This window comes from Haliotis rufescens, unplaced genomic scaffold (genome assembly GCF_023055435.1).
Source record: "Haliotis rufescens isolate VD_foot unplaced genomic scaffold, xgHalRufe1.0.p SCAF_9, whole genome shotgun sequence".
NCBI lineage: Eukaryota > Metazoa > Mollusca > Gastropoda > Lepetellida > Haliotidae > Haliotis > Haliotis rufescens.
Window position 1 is genome coordinate 18,574,978 of NW_025964383.1, and position 24,224 is coordinate 18,599,201.

Below are 24,224 nucleotides of genomic sequence, written 5' to 3' on the forward strand. Positions count from 1 at the left end.
GTCCAAGGCTCTTGACATAGGGGAAACAGAACAGGGTACGGTGAACGGGGGTAAGAGGATAAGAACAAGATAACAGGACATGAGAAAGGGAACGAACGACGGGGACCAGGGTCAGAGGGTACCGAGAACCTGAAACAGGACATGAAAAACAGGACATGTGAAACGTGGAACAAAGAACTGAGCAACGGATAGCGGGGACAAAGTCAGGATAAATCTACAACCGTGGCCCTGACTATATATGTGATGCTGCGGTCTCTTGAGCGAAGTCCGGCCTGTGAGTCTGTCCACTCGGACACTGGCCTCTCCGTCACTGTGTGTCCAGGGTGTGAGATGCTTCATGTTGGGATTATCAGCATATTTAATCTCTAGGCGGCTTAATCTCAACAAACTTCAATTTCGTGTGTCGAGACGATGTGTTTGCCTTTTGAAAATAATCAATTTACAGAGAGCTCGTTAGTTGACTTAGCAGCTTAAAGGGAATTTCCAAATTAGCAGTTTACTGTTAATGTTTAAGGGCGTTAAAACTCGCCAACAGCAGAGGAGTGAAGGGCGGGAACGGCGAGAAGACAGTAATAGGCCTCCTCGTTTGAGATTTGTGGAACAAAGGAGGCTTATAGCCAAAGTATGACAGAACATAGCCCTACACTAAATGAGGACGAGGCAATGATTCGCGACAATCCAGAATATCGGTTGTATTAAAGTAAGGTGAAATGGGGTTAAACGTCGCGTTCAAGATTACCGCACTTATATTGCGACGTGCATGCACGTGTGTTTGTTCCTGTTTGTACTAGTCCGGACTAATGTCGGTTTTATTGCGCTTGCCCACTGAGATACCATGCGACAGTTTAAAATGGATAATCCACGCAGACACAGTATACTGGCCAGAATACCCAGCAGATCTTGTTTTATCCAGTTAATGCCGAGCTCCAGGAGGGGTAACAACAAATACAATATTTTGACGTGTTTTGGCTTGACGTGAATGAGTGATTGAGTGAGTGATAGAGTGAGTGAGAGTGAGAGAGTAAGTTAGTGAGTGATTTTGACGATGCGTTGAGCAGTACCCAACTTATTTCACGGTCCAACATTTAAATGAGGGGAAAGCACAAAATGACGTAGGCCACTGACGTTCACCACGTTGACCAAACCCGAGAGCCTTGATGTAGAGCTGAAGAACCACGGAGCGGGTGTAGGATTCGAACTCACGACACACGGATCCTGACAGACACATGAACCGGAGGTACTGATATCGATGATATGAGTGAGTGAGTTGGGTTTAACGCCGCTTTTAACAGTATTCCAGTTATATCACGGCGTGTCAGCTTAATATGGGAGGAAAGCCCGAAGTGATGCAGGTCTCAGACGTTTACCACTTCGGTGAAACCCACGAGCACGGGTATGGTGCTGACAAACCTAGAAACATAATCGGGGCGAACCGGGATTCGAACCCACAATCATAGGTTTCTGGAGTGCCCACGGGACGCAACTCTGCACAGCGAATCGCGGCGCCTTAGACGACTGGGCCACCCGTGCCCCCTTGATGATATGGATCAGGGATGGAGTGAATAGGTTTTACGCCGGCTTTAGCAATATTCCAGCAATATCACGTCGGGCGACATCAGAAATAGCCTTCACAAACTGTACTCAAGTGGGAATCGAACCTGAACGGCGCAACGAGCAAACGCTTTAACCACAAGGCTACCAACCGCCCGCACTGGGGAGGATGATAGAGGAAGATAAGTACACGAGTACACAAGGATGCTGGTGATGACACCGACGTGGCTCGTCTATTGTGGTAAGAGTTGGCGTCGAGTCAACGTGTGTCCCCCACGAGGAGTACAGAGGGATGAACACGTGTGGGCGGGGACAGCCCTTGCCTCTAATACACACGGGACACACACAGGGAGGGGTGACGGGTTAACGGCTTGTGAGGCGAGAGATTGGAACAACAGTTGTTAGAGATGGCGCCTGCACAATTCAAATAGTGACCATCATGACAGAAGCCTTTACTTATGTTACTGGCCTGAACGTAAAAGAAAGATAAACATAGAAACATCTCACTGAGAATCAATATCACCTAATGGGTGGTGTGAAGGCGCTATTTTAAGGTGTTGTGTCGTTTTGTTTGTTGTTTAAAGCGCCGCCAGCAATATCCCAGCTATATGATAAAGGTTTGTGCATTATCGACTCTGAACAGACAATCCAGTGGTTGATAATATGAGCGACGCTCCACGTTGCCGGGTTACGATGACAAGCAGTCAACCAAGTCACTGATCACCCAATCGTCTTAGTGAGTGGGTGAGTAAGTATGGTTTTACGCCGCTTTTAGCAAATTCCAGCAATATCACGGCGGGGGACACCAGAAATGGGCTTCACACATTTTACCCATGTTGGGAATCGAGCTCGGGTCTCGGCGTGACGAGCGAACGCTTTAACCACGAGGCTACCCGACCGCCCCCAATCGTCTTACGATAAGCATGGATTGCTGGAGTCAAATTGTCATAAGACAGCTTACTTCCTTATTCAACATGACAAAATTACCGATACATAGCGAGTCTCATCTTCGGCACGCATCAAAAGATACGAGGGTAATATTCTATTCATCATCAAAATTATTCTGCCACCTTTCTTTAGTTTGTGACTAGTGTCTTGAGAGTAAAGGGCTCTGTTCCACAAAGCGATCTTAGCGCTAAGACGACCACAACTCCTATACTTTAACGCAGACATTCGACACTCGTAGCGCTGCGACAGCTTGGTGACACAGACCCCACTAATCAGCTTCAGTTGAGAGAGATAAAATTAGTGACATTTCCTTGTGACGTCGTGGTAACCGATGACATCACAATCGGCTGCAATGTCATGGTAACCGATGAAGATATCGCCTGAGAGATATCCCTTGATCTCAACAAAGCGATATCACCTGTGAAAACGTGTTTTGGATAGTATATAGTTTCTTTCCTTAGTGATATCAAATACGTTATACATGTAGAGCGTCTATAAATGTTTCAACAGAAAACCTGAAATGAGACATTCCCTTGGTTTTGACAATTCTTAAAAAAATACATTAAATTTCGCCTAAAATGGTTTCAACGCTGTTTTTAGTTCACGGCCAATATATTATAACCGAGAGTTGAGTTAAAGCCATACTTCATTGTTCCCTCAACAGAAGACAAGAAGGCAAGGTTCCCATCAGGACTCTAACGAGCAAACGCACATGTCACAAGGCCACCTTAGCGTATCTGACATGGAAACCTGCATTTAGTCGAGTCTGGACCAGGTAAACCAATGGTTGAAAGCATGAGCAATGATCCACGTCGTCAGAGTACGATAACAGGCCATCAATCAGGTCGTAAATTATTTTCACCTGATCCTGAGTTTAGTAAGTTCTTGGGGAGGATCTAATCTCATCCTGATTACAAGTGAGTGAGTGAGTATGGTTTTACGCATCTTTTAGAAATATTCCAGCAGTATCACGGCGGGGGACACCAGAAATTGGCTTCACACAATGTACCCATGTGGGGAATCGAACCCGGCCTATCGCGTGACGAGGGAACGCATTAACCACGTGGTTGATATAAGTAGATAAGTGTGATAGACAAGCTGATGACGTCACGGTGACTGAGTGAGTATGGCATAATGTCACAGTCTGAAAGGATCCAGCAATATCATAACGGGACTTTTGAGAAATCGGCTTCAAACATTGCGCTCACACACATATCAAACTCGGAACATTGGCGTGACAAGCGAACTTTTTAATCACTAGGCTATCCTATCGCCCTGACGTCATGATGAAGTTACTTACCGTCACTGGATGACGTCGACGTGGAGAAACTCCCCCTCCGTGACCTGAAACAAAGGAGATATCACACTTTAGAGAAGCAAAAGTGGTACAGTGATGTTGCGGGGATGTTGCGGGTGGTTGGGGGTGGTGCAGCTACGGTGTGGGGATGGTGCGGGGTTGAGGCGGGTACGGTGCGGGGTTGAGGCGGGTACGGTGCGGGGTTGGGGCGGGTACGGTGCGGGGATGGTGCGGGGTTGAGGCGGGTACGGTGCGGGGTTGAGGCGGGTACGGTGCGGGGTTGGGGCGGGTACGGTGCGGGGATGGTGCGGGGTTGAGGCGGGTACGGTGCGGGGTTGAGGCGGGTACGGTGCGGGGTTGAGGCGGGTACGGTGCGGGGTTGAGGCGGGTACGGTGCGGGGTTGGGGCGGGTACGGTGCGGGGATGGTGCGGGGTTGAGGCGGGTACGGTGCGGGGTTGAGGCGGGTACGGTGCGGGGTTGAGGCGGGTACGGTGCGGGGTTGGGGCGGGTACGGTGCGGGGATGGTGCGGGGTTGAGGCGGGTACGGTGCGGGGTTGGGGCGGGTACGGTGCGGGGATGCTATGGGTATGGTGCGGGGGTGATGCCGATACGGTGTGGGGCATTTGCGGCGATGTTGTGGGGGTGCTGCTGGGACGGTGCTGGGTCGATGCGCAGAAGTGTCCGGGATGCAGCAGGGATGGTGCAGGTAGGGTTACGGGGATGGTGCAGGGATGGTGATGGGACGGTTCGAGGTTTTCTTTTCACGAATCAGAACTTTTACTGAAGACGCCATACGTTTTGATCATACTTCCTACTTAAAGTTCCTGACATTCCCAGCATAAACTTGCCTCGCTTGCACAATATTACAACAATATTACAACAATATTACAACAATGACAGCGATTACACCGTGACCGTCTTTGTTAAGTTGGAGCTGTGATACAATTTTGTTATACCTCTATTAAGAATCTTGCAATTCCATTGGTTAATCCCTACCACGGTATAAAACATTACATTTCGATGCAGATCCCCACATCATGTCACTGACACTGACCACGGATATTGACTCGTCACATGATCAGCATTGACCTGTCACGCGATAAATATAGACTCGTCTGCTAGAAAACAAGATGGCGTCTGGTACGAACATTCCACGGCTAAGTTATTTTAATGAAACAGGGGATGGTTTAAAGTCTTCATAAACTTAAAGCGAATTTCGGTATAACAAAACGAATGATTACTCTTGACGAGGTCAGTATACGAAAACAAAGACCCTAGGACCCAACCCCTTCGACGGTCGGGCCCTCTGGTCCTTGTTTTCGTATATTGACCGAGTCAAGAGTAATTATTTGTATAGTATTAAACTCTCTTTATCCAAATAGTGGTTGTGTACTAGGTTATATTTCGTTCCCTTGCCTGTGTTTAGAACTCGAAGTCCGTGCCACGTGTATTGCCTTGTGATAGGTTTGCACAACAACATAATTCTGATGGAAAAAACGTCACTTATACAATAATCATTCCAGTTTATAATAAATACACCTTTTTTTATTTTAACAATGAAATAACAAAGTGCTGTGTGTAAGACCTGGCGTCTGCATGATACGTTAGAACGACAAAAGGCAGAATTTCTGCCGGGAATAACAGCTGTGGTACAAAAGGACAAACACCACACAGACAGGATGTTGATGATATTGCTGTACCATTCTTTATCATCGTTATTTATAGCATATTAATATTCTTTATGTTTCGATATCCATATCTACATTGTATTGATAACAAAATTGTACAATATTTATATTCGAAAAAAAAAGTTTAAAAAAGTTAGGAAACATGAATATTTTTGAGAATAGTTTTATTGAATTCTGGGCTCAGTCTTCACGACGAAAAAATTCCCCCCAAATTATCATGATCCCTTACTTCTTTTGTTCAGTATATAATATAAATTTCAGTGACAAGTGACATGTGTGTCGGTAATCCGAGGCTATGTACTATTTGTTATTTTATAACTGTCCAACTCCATAAATGTAGAGACCCGTGAAAATCCGGGGTAGAATAGGTCTCATGATATTAATTGCTGGATTTTCTGGTCCAGACTCGATTATTTACAGACCGCCGTCATATAGCTGGAATATTGCTGAGTGCGGCGTTAAACAACTAACCAACCAAGTTAATGCAATTAAACTGCACACGTCAGTTGTACTACGTGTAAAATGACAAAGGCGTATTTCGCAATGTGTTTATGAGCAATGCGTTATGTAACGGAATGTGCTATTGACCAAATCGTAACAGTATATAAAAGAAACAAAAGACAAAAGAAACTATACCTCTCTGTTGACTTTTTTGCATATGTTGTTTGATTGTCAATTGAAAACATCCTAGCTTAGCGATGTTATATTTAAAAAATGAACTGTACTGGCTCTTAGTCAGTACTCCAAGAATTAAACACAAACAGTCCGCATGATACACAACAGCTGATGGGTATCTTTGTCATCTTATCTTTGAAAGTCAATAAATTTACATTTTTGCACACATGTGCAACATATCAAACATGGTAGTGGGTCATGTGGTTGCAAATTCATTTCTTACCCAGAAAAAGATTACTTTTTACAAACTGTTATGGGGATTAGAGATGGTTAAATAGACATATTAAGACTTTTCAATGACATAAAAAACCGTTTTATATTGAAAACGTAATTTCTTTGTTCAAAGAGGAGTGTTACACTAACAATTAGTCACAGAAATAAAGTTATTTTAAATAAAGAATTTTATTTAAAAAATATATATATCTTAAAAAGAAAAAAATAATTCAAACGGAGCCCAGAACAATGCTTACTTTCACACTAGACTTGCCAAAACTAATGTAGACTTAAGTTGGATTCGATTTTAATTTATTATTGGGTCTGGTGGAGTGTTAGGGGAGTGTCACATGGAAACAATCCAAGCAGGGCGTATCTAAAGCCGTGTGTACCCAAGGATTAACGAAGTGTTGACCATGCCCCTGGGGTAAGATCAGCACCGCCGGCATAAACACTGCCGTGGTCATCGTCGCAGGTCATAGCACCTCTACACTACTGCAGCAATACGGGAAGCTGTTATAAACAAATATTATGGAAGTCTGATTAAGTTGTTGGGGAAACGCGACGCCGAAGTTGGCCACCACGTCGAGAAATCACTGGCTTTAGCGTAGACCCGTGGGAATGGCATTGGCTTTACTGATTGTAAAAGTATATTGTTCAATTCATTTCAAATCCTGTATTACCTCGGCGCGAATAGATGTTAAGTCGCCGCTGGGACTTTGTGTAATATTAACGAAATCACTGTCACGAATCAGTATTATAGCTATGTACAATTAGGTTCGTTTTTTGTGAAAGTCGGGTTTTGGTTATTTTGGAATTTCGGAGACAGTATCAGATGAATAATCTTAGTGCATTGTGGAATATTGTGATTAATCTCAATTCGGAAGATGTGGCATTTTCTGCTCAAATCAAACCTTTCATTTGCCACTCAACCAAAGGAATAGTTAATGGTACACATTGAAATACGCAATCAGGTGCGGAACGAAAAACTAATATATTATTTGTATCAAATGAACTTATTTGAGAGTCGATGACTGTGATAGGTGGAAACATCATGAAAATTCCTCTTCCACAAATAAATTCGGTTGACTGGTTCTGTCACGTCTGCATTGGTCGGGCGACATAAAGGCGGACTAAAACCATACGAACCACCATGACAAGCAAACACGTTGACAACAGAGCTACCAAACGTCTATCTGTTAAGATGACGTTTTCGAGTATATAAACTTATCGATCAAAGCGTAATCATTTATAACCACTACAAGCAGACACTCTCTCCCCGGCTCACTCTCTAATAATACTACCTTATGTTTCTCTCTCTCTCTCTCTCTCTCTCTCTCTCTCTCTCTCTCTCTCTCTCTCTTATTTATTATATGATAATCTGTTTCTGTCTCTCTAATTATATATATATGTCTCTCTCTCTCTCTCTCTCTAATTATGTATCGGTCAGTCTTTCTCTGCCTCTCTCTTATTTCATACACATTTCTCAGTTTTTCTCTATAATTCTCTCTCTCTCTCTCTCTCTCTCTCTCTCTCTCTCTCATGTGCATGCACGTCGCAATGTAACTGCAAGATCTTGAACGCGACGTTAACCCCATTCCACCTCGCCTCTTATTTGAAAGGAAAAACTGTGTGAACGTCCCCCTGGGTCTATTCTTGTCTGCACATACCTGAGAGGCGATTGATTTGTAGACTCATCCAACTTCCTAGCACCAGATTTAACAGGCATAGTACAACTATGTCCTTCCTCTGCCGCATAGCTTCTAGTCAGTTTGGTGACGGAGGCTTTACGACCACAAGGGAGCGCTCATGTCTCGTGTTACAGCCTCGTGCAGGGCAGTTAAGAATTTCAGTCACGCCATTTTGGAAGAAACTCTACATAGAAATACAAAGGATCATTGTTCGCTGCGCGTTCCTTGAAACCGATAAGCCGTTGCTCTACACAAGAGAGTGTGAGTGTGGGGTCTGGGCAATATTGGGTAATTGTTCGAAATACTGAATGGAATTTCGCACAGTATTTATTGGCCAGTTTACGTCGTTTGTGGAACGCCGTTTGTACTGAACACGCGACTACGGTAATCCATTCAGAGTACATGAACCCGCTCCATCACTAGTTCATTCATCTCAGTGTTCACACATACCAATTTGTGGTAGTTCTTTACAGTAAATCCGGTATTATTTTTGTCGCTATTTGACAGTGGTATCCCTCCCTGATATACCATGAATACCCGTTAATCTGGATATGAAGGGTCTGGATGAATGGATAACGCGGGGTAACGTCCCTTTGTGTGTGTGTGTGTGTGTGTGTGTGCATGCGTGCGTGCGTGCGTGTGTGGTTGTACCATTGCAAACAGCCCGTGAAGATCCGGGGTAGAAAATTAAAGGTCTTCAGCAACCTATGCTTGCCGTAAAAGGCGACTATGCATCATGAGCATCGATCTAGGCAATTGGGATACGATGACATGCACCAGCCAAGAGTGAATTACGAGCCTGACCACCCGATCCCGTTAGTCGCCTCTTACGACAAGCATAGTCGCCTTTTGGGGAAAATGAATTGCTGAAGACCTATTCTACCCCGGATCTTTATGGGTATTGATGCATATACTTTTATGAAGGATGTCTACCCGAGACCGTTATCGCCTCTTATGACAAGTATGGGTTGCTGAAGACCAATTCTACCCCGGATCTGCACGGGTCAACTTGATTGATTGTGTCTCACTCTACCCCGACGGCGTGAAAGGTTTCCCATAATGTCAATCACTGGATTGTCTGGTCCGACTCGATTAGTTACAGGCCGCATCCCACTGGTAATTCTAACCACGAAGACGCTGAATCTATACACGGGCATTACAAAACAAGGGATATCGTCTAACATCAACTTAGGATTGTTTGTCTAACATATTACACCGTAGTTAGCAAACAAAAGGCTGTGACTTCAAACAATGTTTTGGGATTGTTCACGTGGCATGCTGTTCGCTGATAGGCAAACAAGGGTATTTACCAAACGGAACGGGATTTTGTGTGTGACATGAACATTAGTTATGAGATATGAGTGTGCGATGACAGCCTTGCATGTCTCGTGGAGGATTTCTGGTTGAACAGTTATTCCTGATATACATAATTTCACCGACAGGAAATAATGCCGCTTTGTCTGCGAGACACTAGCTTAACGTTGTTCACCACTGCGATCATGTTAAAAGTGCAATAATATCCCTTTTAGGATTGCCAAGAATTTCCTTAGTGACATGCCAGAAGTAGATCTATATTAGCCGATGACAAATGTCCTTTGTCTTGTCAAAGATCCTATCAGAACGCCAGAACATGCGTCGTCAACCCTAAGCGGTAACCGGGCAAATTTTGTGTTTTTGCCATAGGTGAATGTTAATTGGCGACATATGATTGATGTCAATATGTCTATCGTGTCATCAACAGCGATATGACCGTATATTTGTACTTGCTTTAGGCTTAAGAAACACAAACAAAGCTCAGTCGTTGCAGTAAACATGACATTGCAAACACAATTTGAAAAAAAATATTGGCAATATGATACAAGAACATTTCTAGGAATGATACCTCCATGAGCTATGTCCCGTATTCATCTAATTTATTGTTTTTCAGTTCTCAAATTTTAATAAATTAAATGAAAAATAATACATTGGCATAAAATACCAGGTCATCTTTGGTGTCCAAAACACAAACCCAGGCTTCATACACTACCGGTCAAAAGAAAGTATACAACCATGTTTGACGGTGACTACGGATAAAAAATGATAATTCGATGGTGACGTGTTTGATAAGGGTGATGGTTGTGTTTTAGACCTTACGTTTGTGTTTCGGCGACTCTTTCGGCTTACGTTGGATAACGTTTATTATTGTTTGGTCAAATCCATTTTCCATGTGTATGCTTTCTTTTGCTCGGTACTATACGTTCCCCTTTTTTGCGCCATCAGTATACATTCAAAACCTTGAGGCTTTTAGTAATGGTTAATCAGTTAGTAACGGCTTCGTTTAGCAATCTGAAAAGGTGCACAGTAAATATACCCTTTCATTGACTGTATTGATTCAAAGCGTATAACCATATAGTTATGTTTAACAGATGCAAAGTAATTGCGGCTATATGATGAGTTTTGATAAAGGATATATTTTCCCTATATGACTTATCAAACGTCAGGGGCGGTCGGGTAGCCTAGTGGTCAAAGCGTTCGCTCGTCACGCCAAAGACCCGGGTTCGAATCCCGACATGGGTACAATGTGTGAAGCCCATTTCTGGTGTCCCCCGCCGTGATATTGCTGGACTATTGCTAAAAGCGGCGTAAAACCAAACTCACTCACTATTAAACGTCAATACACGAGCGATCAACTGACAGTCAATACTTATCGTTCTACAACTCGGGTTGCAGCTTGTACGGGTACACAATAGTACGGAGATTGAGCCATTAAGCTCGGTAATACATAGTCATCGATATCGTCAAACACAGGCGCAAATAGCAGCAAACACATTTAGCCTCAGAGAGATCTAACACAGCACGATCCCCGTAATAATGGGTATGTATCCAGTTTAAAGTCAGCTGTGACTGCGTCACATTGTCACCAGATCTCCACAGGGGCAGGTACAGATTAGTAATCGAACATACAACGTAGGGATGAATAGGCAATAATCTGGGCATTCGTAGCGGCTAATCCGTTAATCCGCGACCCGACAGATGTGCCCTGTGCGCTTAGACCTGCTCATGGGGATCTGATGTAGGAGATTTGACTTGTGCTCACTTGGGAGCATCTTACGTGAATGATTTTGTCATAATTCCAACTGATCTTTAAATGCTCAATATTGTAATCCTCATGAGTGGTTTTATGACATGTGACGCATTTCACCTTGTTAACTCGATTTTAGCAGCAAGGTTAAGTGACGCATGGATTCTTGATCTAGCTTCAGGGCGACTATTGGAGGAAATATGTATGTTTGGCCCACTAATGAAAGAAATCAATCATGATCACATACATGGATCAATCTTAGTAGGTTCATTAACCGAAAACATTAACTTGTTTAGATTTCATGATCTCATGCGCTTCTGGGCGGTAGCTGTGACGAATAATTGCTAATTGCTAATTGCTAATCGATGATCTGATATCGTTCAATAACGGCCAAATAGTCAATTCCACTGATTTACCCACCTGAACTAGAAATAAAGGAGGCCAGTGACGCCGCCTCGTCTGTTTTATATTTAGACTTATGCATAAAGATTCAGAATGACATAAAACTCTCCAGAAACTGTATGCCAAGAGGGATGACTTTCTAATTGTCAACTTTCCCCTCATGTCGAACTCTATTGTAGCAGCTTCAGCCTTTCGTGTTTACATTTCACAACTTTTGAGATACAATGGAGCATGGTCTTTCTACGAGGATGTCAAAGAGCGTCATACGACTCGTGCTCAATAGTTGTTTGATCGAGGTTACAATAGCCAGTGCACACGTTTGACAAAAATGATGTCTGATGCACTTCCCTATTTGGACTTGTACTATATGTTCCCGTTTTTTCAGGGGAACAATTAGCCTGTCTTTGCATGTTTGTTTGTTTGTTGTTTAACATCGCACTCAGCAATATTCCAGCTATATGACGGCAGTCTGTAAATAATCAAGTAAGGACCAGACAATCCAGTGATTGACATCATGAACACCAATCCACGCAATTGGATCGATGACATGTATCAACCAAGTCAGCGAGCCTGACCACCCGATCCCGTTAGTCGCCTTTTACGACAAACATAGTCGCCTTTATGGCAAACATGGGTTGTGAAGACCTATTCTACCCCGGATCTTCACAGGTCCCCACTGCATGTAACGGTTGCCACCGGTAGAGCAGAATACGCTCACATTGTCGCGAAAACCTGGTAACATCATTATTTTATAGTGATTCATAAACACATACTGATATTACAGTCGGCATCGTACAAAGGATTCTGCTTTCAGTAGAGGTTTGGTACAAATATGGAAAAGGGTTTTTTTCGTTTTTGTTTACTTGTAGAAAAACTTGTAGAAATCCAATTTGGTCGTTCAAATGATTTGAAAATACATTAAATGTGGTAGCGAGGGTAATTGTTTATTGAACTACTGATAATTGTTCAACAATCTGCAAGTATTGTGGGAAAACGTTTGATCTTGAGACACATCGTCATCAGGCATACCTGTCAGGACTCGACGGATCCTGAAGGGGATGGCGTCGACAATTCTAGTACAAGCCGGTTATTGCACAACTGATTGGACCGGCTTATCATGAACTTAGCAAAGAACGATATCAAGGAGTGATATAACGATGTATGTTTCCACTCATGAAATAAATACAAATAACACTTCACTGGTTCAATGACGTCATCATTATGTCACGGATAATAGCATGAAGACATTTAACAAACCGGTGTCACCCGGTGTGAAGCCACTTTCTGGTGTCCCCCACCGTGATATTGCTGGAATATTGCTCAAAGCGGCGTAAATTCATACACACTCATATCAGAGGTTGTTTTCAAAGACATATTTTTCGTCATACTCGACAACCTAATATTTTCTGTCCTGCCATCTGAGACAAAGAGCATGGTTTTGACACTTTCTCTGAGAGAGTTCCATTTATTTCGGAACTGTCCCTATATCATACCCAGGTCGCTATGTGTTTCAATTGTGTTTGAAGTACTGCTCTCAAACATACACCAAGCTGCCTTTACAAGTGTCAGAGCACCAATCATGAACCTAAATATATACCCCATAAACCACAACATGACCTGTCATTGACGCAGGAACGGCAGAGGAGATACAAGCACCTGTCATGTACATGGCAGCTATTGATGACCCTGTCAATCACTCTGACAGCAATGTAAGCCATACCGACTGTTTGCCACACATGGGCTTTGTGTATGGGTAGACGGACTCTTCCCACCCATGCTATACTGTCCTATTGGTCAGTGGAAATTGTGCTGACTTCAGCTGTTTTGTGGTGTATTTGTTAAACCTAATTTATGAGTGACAGACACAATTTTGGGAAACCGTTCGTTTACAATATAATACAATATAAAGTATAGCCCAAACTTATAAAGCCGATCTCATTCACTTGGTATATCGTTTCAAACGTTTCAAATGTAACCTTCTGGTTCCGGCAGAATCCTATTCGACATAAAGGTATACTGACCGGTTGTCTAGAACAATGGATTACTCGAATATTTCCGATAGCTCCGAGAAATTAGTATAATTAATTCCACACGAATCAATAAAAGCACACATAGACCTCACAGATAACACATATCAGACACATTACACACACACGTATATCTATCTATCTATCTATCTATCTATCTATCTATCTATCTATCCATCTATATGTCCCTCTCTCTCTCTCTCTCTCTCTCTCTCTCTCTCTCACTCTGTATATATATATATATATATATATATATATATATATATATATATATATATATATATATATGAATAAGGCAACACTTAGTTTTAGACGCAGTAAAATAATTTGCTCTCGTGGGTTACAAGCCCTGTCTACCAAATACGCGTTGGAAAAACAAAGCACACAAACATCTCAACATTTGATTCTGACGTGTTGAATTTATTTTGTCCGTTATTACAGTTATACTGACAGAGAAGCTTATTTCGATATATATCTTTCATTGTTTCCTCATTCGTTTCCATCAGTATATCATATGTCAAAATATCTCACAGATCACATATATACCTCATGGATGACACATATATCTCATAGATCACGTTATGGTTGTCGAAAGAGGCGACTAACGGGATCGGGTGGTCAGGCTCGCTGACTTGGTTGATGCATGTCATCGTATCGCAAGCTATGCTCATGATGTCAATCACTGGATTGTCTGGTCCAGACTTGATTTTTTACAGACTGACGTCATATAGCTGGAATTTTGCTGAGTGCGGCAGTAAATAAAACAAACATCGATCACGAACACAACACATGATATATCAACATCTTATAATACTGGTCACATAGCCTTTAATTCATTTACTGTACATAATGATGAAACCTCATGTACTGAATATAGAATTGAATATTTCAAACCAAACGTCTTCGAGACTTATCATAGTAGCCGTATACACGTATTACGCTCATCCTAAAAATACCAATTAAGTCTTGAATCTACCTCATTCCTACCCTTGGCAATATGTGTGTAAAAAGGTATGCCCACAGGAAGTTGTTTTGTACATGTATGTAAATGCGTGCATGAGCTTGTATAATGATATGTACGTTACCACGCGTGCATTTTATTACGCACACCTGTGTGTGCATTTGGTATGTGCCTGTGTATGCTTTTTGTGTGTGAGTGCGTGCGTATGTGTGTTTGTGTGTGTGCGTGTGCGCGTGTGTGTGTGTATTTTAGCATGTTATGTATTGTGTTGTGTATACTACTACTACTACTACTACTACTACTACTACTAATAATAATAATAATAATAATAATAATACAAATACAAATACTAATAATACAAATAATAATAATAATAATAATAATAATTATTATTATTTACAGGTTAAAATATAAAATGGAGCAAAGAGGGTTTGGGTGATCCTGGCATTATTATTATTATTATTTATTTATTATATTATTATTGTTGTTCAAAGTTTCCCCAACTCACATACCACCGCCCACATTCCCCGTTCCCCCTTTACCACCACTGCCATAATCACCCCGCCCACCACCACCCCAGAGACCACCACCCCAGGGACGACCACATTGGTAAAACCCATTGTTGAACGTGTAAACTTCTCAAACAACGATTACATACACGGCAAAAAAAACACTTTTGTGAGGGAGCTCTGTTTGTTCTTAAAATTAGCAGAACCAGATCTGTGGCTTTGCTGCCCTTTGTGAAATCTCCCGTCCACATGGGGACTTGGAGACCGTTAGGCAGTTCACACACAGCGACATACAAGTCCAACAGAGGTGGCAACGCTAACCAATCTAATGGCTTTAAGTAGCCAGAGCCCTGTCTAAACCACGTACAACCAAGACGTGTTCTTGTACACAGATCGCAACGTGCAGATACCTTAGATGATGAAGGATTATCTTCCCATCTTAGTTGAACATATGTTAAACAGAAACGGTTTTGTTAGTTCAAACTAGAAATACAAACTGCACTTCAACGCCCTGTGACTTAAAGCAAGCAGCTTAGTGTTATACGCTAACTCTGAAAATACATCGACGTCTTAATAAACCCTATCGTACAACAAATATGCACTATGTTTTAAAATGACATACATAAATATAGACAAACAGAAAAGTCGAGTGCAGAAACGTGTGCCGTTGCCTGTGTTGACTGGAGTATTTAGAAGTCCTGACTTGAAAGGGAATTTTGGATCATGACGTGTAGTACGCATGTTTCCCATGTTAAACACGTATGTAACAGTCTGGGTCAGGGGTAACTATTTCAAAGCAACATCTTCCTACGACATAGAGCTACTTGGTCTTAAACTGGTATTATTTACAATATGATTATGTTGTTATATATATAACCTTCACACATCCGAGCATTAGTTAGAAGCTCTACACATTTTACGTTTGTAAACAGAGCTGCAAAAAAATGGCTCGATTGATTTGTAAATATTCACTCCACAATCTCAGTCTGAAATACACGTGTTTAAAATAGGACTCTTGATATTAGGCACAACTTCTGGTGAGGTGTTCAGTCTTGCAAGGCATTTTGTATCGTGTTGTTTATCTCCTACAAGACTCTATCTAAAACAGCTGCTAAAAGATTCGAACGTAAGAGTATAGTATAGTTAGTTCAAAGAACATTACCATTATTGTTACATTGATTATGAGTCAGATAGAGTGAGTGAGTATGGCTTTACGACGCTTTTAGCAATATTCAACCAAAATCACGGCGAGGAACACCAGAAATGGGCTTCACACATTGTACCCATGTTGGAATCGAACCCAGGTCTTCGGCATGACGAGCGAACGCTTTAACCACTAGGCTACCCAAACACCCCTGAGTCAGCTCGAGAAATGCATATGTTAACCGACAACATTACAAAGCGAATACCCTGATAATTTCAGGTGTTAATTAGAGTGAGTGAGTATGGTTTTACGCCGCTTTATGATATATTCCTGAAATAGGCTTCACACTTTGTACCCATGTCGGGAATCGAACCCGGGTCTTCAGCGTGACGAGCGAATGCTTTAACCACTAGGCTACCCGGCCGCCCCGTGTAAATTAGAAATTCATTTCCAAGACCTAAAGGGAGAGTGCTGAGGTGTGTACACTATGTTTGGAGTTTGGGTGGTGGGTTCAAATATAAGATCGCGGAGATGTATATTGTTTGGTTTGCATGTTGGGTTTATAACGTAGAGAGTTGATGTGTGTTTTGTTGGATTGAGGAAGTGAGGCTAGGACGTAGAGGTGATGATGATGATGTTTGTTGTTTAACGCCGCTCTCAGCATTATTCCAGCTATATGACGGCGGTCTGCAAATAATCAAGTCTGAACCAGGCAATCCAGTGATTGACTTCATGAGTATCGATCCACGCAATTGGGATACGATGACATGCATCAACCAAGTCATCTAGCCTGACCACCCGATCCCGTTACTCGCCGCTTACGACAAGCATGGGTTGCTGAAGATTTATTCTACCCCGGATCTTCACGGGTCTAGAACGTAGAGTATTGATTTGCATCGTGTTAGGCTTCGGGTGTAGGGTGTAGGGTGTAGGGTGAAGGGTGTAGGGTGTAGAGTGTAGGGTGTAGAGTGTAGGGTGTAGGGTGTAGAGTGTAGGATGTCGAGTGTAGGGTGTAGGGTGTAGGGTGTAGAGTGTAGAGTGTAGAGTGTAGGGTGTAGGGTGTAGAGCGTAGTGCCTCTATGTGTATACTCCATTGTTAGGGTTGGGGAGTAGGGTGTAGTGCCAAACGCGACGATGTGTATTTTGTCGGGCTTTGAGTGTAGGGTCAAATGGCGGAGATTAGATGTGTATATTTTGGGGGTATTGGTGGAGGATGTAGAGCACAGGGTGTTGTTGTGTATTTTGTTGGAATCTGGGTGTTTGGTGTAGGGTGTAGGGCGTAGGGCGGAGGGCGGAGGGCGTGTATACTCTGTTGGGGTCTACTCCGCTGGGAATCAGGGAGTAGTTTAAAGCGCATTTATGTGTATACTTTTGGGAGTTGAGTACAGGAACAAGACCCGTGAGGTGGCGAGTTCAATGTTGATGGGGTTAGTAGAAGTTTGACAGAGACAATATATACCCATAATATAGATAACACAGAGAAACATCACCTTTCATGGTTAACTCTATACACAGACAACCCTGATTACACACTCTGTGGCTTTGTGAACTCACGTTTGCCTAAGGTTGATGTCTGAACGGGCGCATTTCGCACGTTGTGTTGACATTAATAATTCCAGAAAAAATAATCTTCATTCTTTGTGACTACAACGTGTGCACACAAACGACTATGGTTTATCCATATACCCTGTGAGCTTCTATGTACATGATATTAACAGTTAAATTGCGCAGCCTGTTATACATTCAAAAAACATATTTGTCTTCCCTAAATCATATATAGATATCCGTTTAATATAATCACACAACTATTTGGCACTGACGTTTGGGATATGGTTTCATTTTGACGGGTCACCAAAATGTTGTCTATTAAATGGGATGGCGTCACGGGGAGTTTATAAGGAGGTATGTGTAGAAATAGCTTCATTGCCTTTTTGAATGGTGCAGCTCAAATAAGGATTGCAAAGGCATATTTATTTTGTGAATTGTTGCATTGTATAAATAAAAATGATTATTATTTACAGATTAAAATAAATGAATGCAGAAAAGAGGGTTTGGGTGATCCTGGTACAGTCAGGCTGGTTAGGCTCATCTTCAGCTCAGGGCCCTTGCCTCCTTTACATGCAGCCCAGACAGCGACTTCTCCCAGGAAGCGCTGCCTAGTCAAACCCACCCAAAACCTTTCGAAGAATGTGACTCCCAAACACTGCAGTCTTCTGCCTTACCTAGATTGTCAGAAAGGACGTATGCCTGGTAGCAAACCCGGGTACTCTCCAAATGTCAGTCAGCAGATTGGGAGGACCAAACCTAAGCCAGCGAGAACAATGGGGAGTCGGACAACTTGGTACTTTGGATGCAAGCGTGACATTTCGAAAGCAAGGTCCGCATATTTGCCATGTTATTCCTGACTTTGTCAATCACATTGGTGTCAAAGGGGGCAGAAAACTCAATGATTTCATTGGATTTATGAAAAAGGACAAGATCAGGTTTGTTAACGTGGATAGGTCTGAGGCTGTATACGGGCCTACTCCAAAGAATTTTGTATTTTCCATTTTCCATGACGCCCTCTACATATTCTCGGTCGTACCATGGATGGACCTCTGTGTCAAAACCGCAAGCTTTGCGAAGAGGGCAATAGAAGGATCGAGCCAATCCACCATGTCGCTTTTAAGATACTGTGTTTTTGCCAAAAGCTGGGCATCCACTGACAATGTGTCGGACAGTCTCATAAAATTCATGGCATAATCTACATTTGATTCAAAATCACACATTGACGGTTTCGAGTGGGAAGCGACTGGTCCTGAGCAGCAAACAAAAAGCCTTGTTTTTTACTTTTCAGGCCAGTCGACTTCATACAAGCAAAGGACTCTGCATGGTTGCTGATCTTCTCAACACACTGCACGGAAACTCGATGCAGTGGTCGTCCAGAATTTCAAGAGACGGTTAGTTCCTCTATGCTTGTTACTCTTTTAAATCATTCATCGAGACATTACTTGGCTTACTTTAAAATCTTCAAACGATTCTTCATCGGGCTTATCACACAATATCGAATGCCAACTCGCATTCTCAATAAGAATTACAACTCCAGTACAATTACTACATTAGAAACATACGACATGAATACAGGTTTACTCCGTGTATCCAAGTAATATTTTCACTAAAATCAAATGGATCTCTTTGAATTTATATAGAGGCAGTGACGGCCCGGAGAACGAGGTTTCCAGACAAACGGAGTTTCTAGACAAACGGGCTTTCGATACGAACGAGATTTCTAGACTCACGGGATTTCCAGACTGACGGGGTTTCCACACTAACGCGATATACAGACAAACGGAGTATTCAGACTAACGGGGTGTCCAGATAAACGGGATTTCACTGTATACGAATAACGCTGATTATACATGTGTGTGTCGTCGTCATAGACGCACTGTTATTTCCCCGTTACCTATGAGTGTGGGTTCGAATCCCGGTTCGCCCCGATTATGTTTCTAGGTTTGTCAGCACCATACCCGTGCTCGTGGGTTTCACCGAAGTGGTAAACGCCCGACACCTGCATCACTTCGGGCTTTCCTCCCACATTAAGCTGACACGCCGTGATATAACTGGAATACTGTTAAAAGCGGCGCTAAACCCAACTCACTCACTCACTTACGCTTGTCCTGAATTAACGGCATTGATTCTACCTTCGTAAATAAATCACTTTAAGGCATCGATGTCCTTTTGCATTACCAGTGAAAACATACGAGTTGCGTGATTGCCGTTAGAAGGAAATGCAGAAAGTTGTTTACGATTGAAATTTGAGGTAAAATGCCTCAACAAGTGGTTCCGGAAGTGCAGACAAGCTATTCAGTAACAGTCAACTTTGGGACATGTTAACAATCCTTTAAGTAATCGGAATCTTCTTCCTATATTTCATTTAATAAAATTACAAATAAACAAAATTATTTACTTCAAGCAGAGAACATGGTTACTCGCACTGTGACTTTATTTATCGTTTGTAAAATTAATATGTTAGGCTTCACTTTGATCACAGACAGCATCATAATTGTTTTATTTTCAGCAAATATTTCGGAAGTCGCATCGGGGTAATCACGCAGTCCTGTCAACAAACCACGGGGCACGTGTATTCAGTGCATATTACAACGCAAGTAATTACACAACACAAACACTACTCCACATTCAGGAGATCCCAACACCCCGGGACGAGTCAAGTCTGAGTCAACATTACTATTTGACGACAAGGAGTTACTCCAGCAATTTACATTCTTGTGCCGCTGTCGCCTTTCAACTGCGTCGCTGGGGACGTTGCTAGGGTAAACAAATCTTGATTACGTCTTTCCGGAAAAGGGTTCGGCCTTTACTGACATTGACTGCAATTAATTATGATTGTAAAGTTAAATTAATGTCATAAATGCGAACCGATGTCGTAAACCGTGGGTGGTGCCGTAAACAGGTCTGAAATCTCGCGGAACCTCGATGTTATGATCGGGCAATAACGTGTTTCTTGGCATTTCTTTTAAGAGATATACCATGTATACCATGCATGAGCAATACGAATAAAAGGACGTGAATTCTGATAAATCAAATTCTAGAGGATGATTTTAAAATTTCGTCGGTTGGTTCTGAAATAATACTGGACAGTAAGACAAACAGAGTTGTTTGACTTCATGTTGAACAAAAACGCCACAGATTGAAAGGATTCATCGTTACGTTATAGGACGCTTCGAAAGGAATCGTTTAGCTTTGCGGTTAAAGCGTTCGCTCTTCACACTGAGGATACGGGTTCCATTCCCACGAGGGTAAAAGTCTGAAGTCTATTTTCTCGTGACATTGGTGGTATATTTGGTCAAGGACTCACTCAACGACTTAGTGCATTAAAAAGTCATACCAAAAGACGTTTAAAATTGGTACTTGTTGTTACCCTGTCTAGTGCTCGGCATTAATGGTCTTAAACAAGGACTGGTCGTCTCGGAGTCAGTATACTGTGTCTGAGTGGGGTATTTATGTTAAACTGCGGCATGGTATCTCAGTGAGCTAGCACTATAAAATCGGCATTAGTCCGGACTAGTACAAGCAGCCACACACACACACACGCACGCACGCACGCACGCACGCATGCATGCACGTCGCTATATCAGTGCAGTTATCTTAAACCCACCTCACCTCACTAACCTAAGATCATATTCCCCAAGTGGATCTTGGGCGTCACCAATTAAGTATTCTGAAATTACACCATACCGATCATGGGTTCGTCATAGGCTAAGCACGGATTAGCCCACGTTGAGCCTAGGCCTGCACTTTGTAAGAGCTAAGCTCAAGTTCAGCATGGTTTAATCTGACAGAGTTAACTTGACTTAAAAAGAAACACACCCGTACTGATGCAAGTATTTACTTTTTAAACTCGTGTTTGCCACTAACGTATACCCGCCGTGATATTGCTGGAATATTGCTAAAAGCGGCGTAAAACCATACTCACTCACTCACTAACGTATACCTTGGGTCACCCGTGTAGAGCGCAGTAACATCTCACACGCCCAAGGGCCTGTATTTACAAACATTACGCACAGGTGTTTCGACCTTCACCCTTGATGAGGTCATGACCCTCTGCCATGTGACCAGTGGTGTTGTCACAGTAACTCTTGTGGTCATCTCAACAAATATTTCCCCTGACCACACACTCCTGTCCCTCCCAGCAGACGCTGGACCACGTGCTGAGACAGATAACGCGGGGGATGGTTAACCTGACATCTTTGCACAGTGAGCTGTCATCTTGTTTGGACTTCTCTGGAATCTCTAGCGTCCTCTACGTCACATTCTCCAGTAAGCTTGGAATATTAGAACACTGTTTTGTTTGATTGATTGTTTGATGTCTAACGCCACACTCAGCAATATTACAGCTATATGACGACGGTCTGTAAATAACTGAGTCTGAACCAGACAATCCAGTGATTGACATTATGAGCATCGATCCACGCAGTTGGGATCGATGACATGTATCAACCAAGTCAGCGAGCCTGACCACCCGATCCCGTTAGTCGCCTCTTACGACAAGCATAGTCACCTTTTACAGCAAGCATGGGTTGCTAAAGACCTATTCTACCCCGGATCTTCACGAATCCATTTCCATGTCTGCTCAGATGTACTGTAATGCTCTTTTATTCTCGTAAAATGGAGTTTAGGATCTGGAACTATTTTTCTGAAATTGACAGACTGAGTGAGATGAACTTCACGGGTCTAGAACACTGTGGGGAGCTAACATCTTCACACATGAAGCTGGTACATTACATACAGACAGGGCTAGTTGATAAGGCCTTCAATGCCAAGGGTCAGTGAACCAGAGCAACATCTGACCTCCTATTCCCAAAATAAAGCGAAGGAAATGATTTCTGATTTGTTTCATCTCGACTGACTTCGGGTCTTTAGAAAAAGCTGACTTGGTGTCTCAGAATGCCTCAACTCGGAGCCTGAATGAATGACGCGAGTGAAGCGAGATATCGGGAAATACTTGATGACTGTCGACATTTTCTGAAAGAATGTCCCCGAGCAAAGCAGTAGTTTGTCAACAGCTAGCCTCCGATGTGGACGTCTTTTCTGGTATGGTTCGATGATGAAACCGAGTAACGTTGACGTCTTGCTGGCATGGGTCGACGTTGCGACCGATAGCGATGTGAAGGGCCTGTGAATCACAGCTACCGATGATTTTTTAGAAGTTATGTTATTGCCTACGGTTGTTGTGGGTGACAACCATATTACCTGGCTTTTAGGTGCTGGTAGGATTTAGATTAGCGTCCGGATTAGTATTTCAGTAAAACTTCCTTAAAACCAGTCCTAATCCATGGATTATTGTAAATCTACCAAGTGGGTTTAGGGTGAAACAGGTATAGGGAATCAGAAGCCAATAAGGTTCTGTTTGCTGAGTACAGAGCTGTAGTGGTTTTTTTTATTTGTTTGTGTGTTGTTTAACGCCGCACTCAGCAATATTCCAGCTATATGACGGCGGTCTATAAATAATCGTGTCTGGACCAGACAATCGAGTGATTGACATCATGAGCATCGATCCGCGCAATTGGAATACGATGACATGTATCAACCAAGTCAGCGAGCCTGACCACCCGATCCCGTTAGTCGCCTCTTACGACAAGCATAGTCACCTTTTACGGCAAGCATAGGTTGCCCCGGATCTTCATTGCCAGAACTGTAGTGAGTGAGTGAGCTGGGTATACGCAGGGGACGCAACTCTGCACAACGAATTGCGGCGCCTTAGCCTACTGGGCCCCTCGTGACCCATAGAACTTGAAGTCAAAGTGGCCAGCTATAGCGACATGTCCAGTATAGCTGCACAAATCGTGCTGAGTGCTGGAAACATTTCATACATCAGCTATAGGAGGTCTTATGATTGAGGAAGCGGTCGAGTAGCCTAGTGGTGAAAGCGTTCTCTCGTCACGCCGAAACCCGGGTTCGATTCCCCACATGGGTACAATGTGTGAAGCCCATTTCTGGTGTCCCCCGCCGTGATATTGCTGAAATATTGCTAAAAGCGGAGTGTGAGCCTTTAACTCAAAGATTCCGACCTTTGTAAGAAATGTACCGAACGATCTGACAAACTACTGCTTTGCTCGGGGACATTCTTTCAGAAAATGTCGACAGTCATCAATTATTTCCCGATATCTCGCTTCACTCGCGTCATTCATTCAGGCTCCGAGTTGAGGCATTCTGAGACACCAAGTCAGCTTTTTCTAAAGACCTGAAGTCAGTCGAGATGAAACAAATCAAAAATCATTTCCTTCGCTGTATTTTTGGATTAGGAGAACTACCCCCCCCCCCCCCCCCCCAAATATACAATAGGCGCCCTGTCAACTTTCTCCATTAGCGGTGGAGCGTCCGTTGATTCTATTGACGTATTGATTAAACTAGTCCTGGGTCAGTCGCCACATAATGCTTCAGTAGCGCTGGATTATTATGATGTAAATACTGACCACCGAAAGTAATCTTCTCAAAATTATTTCCTTAAGAAAGTTATCAATAAACTGCACAATTATATAACGACAAAAGATTTAAG

General features: G+C 42.8%; 1 protein-coding gene across 2 annotated transcripts in view; it reads right to left on the bottom strand.

Annotated features, from left to right (window-relative positions):
• LOC124145960 (protein FAM124A-like) overlaps positions 1–24,224 on the bottom strand; it is a 53,567-nt gene that overhangs the window by 12,757 nt on the left and 16,586 nt on the right. The window contains exons 1-2 of one of the 2 annotated variants that reach the window (XM_048391061.1): positions 8,044–8,130; positions 3,800–3,843 (exon numbers count right to left, since the gene is read on the bottom strand). In XM_048391061.1, coding sequence (XP_048247018.1) covers positions 3,800–3,843; positions 8,044–8,102 — 103 coding nt within the window. In that variant the 5' untranslated portion in view covers positions 8,103–8,130. Of the gene's footprint in view, positions 1–3,799; positions 3,844–8,043; positions 8,131–24,224 lie in introns of those variants that run through there. The other variant, XM_046515952.2, reaches the window with a different exon arrangement.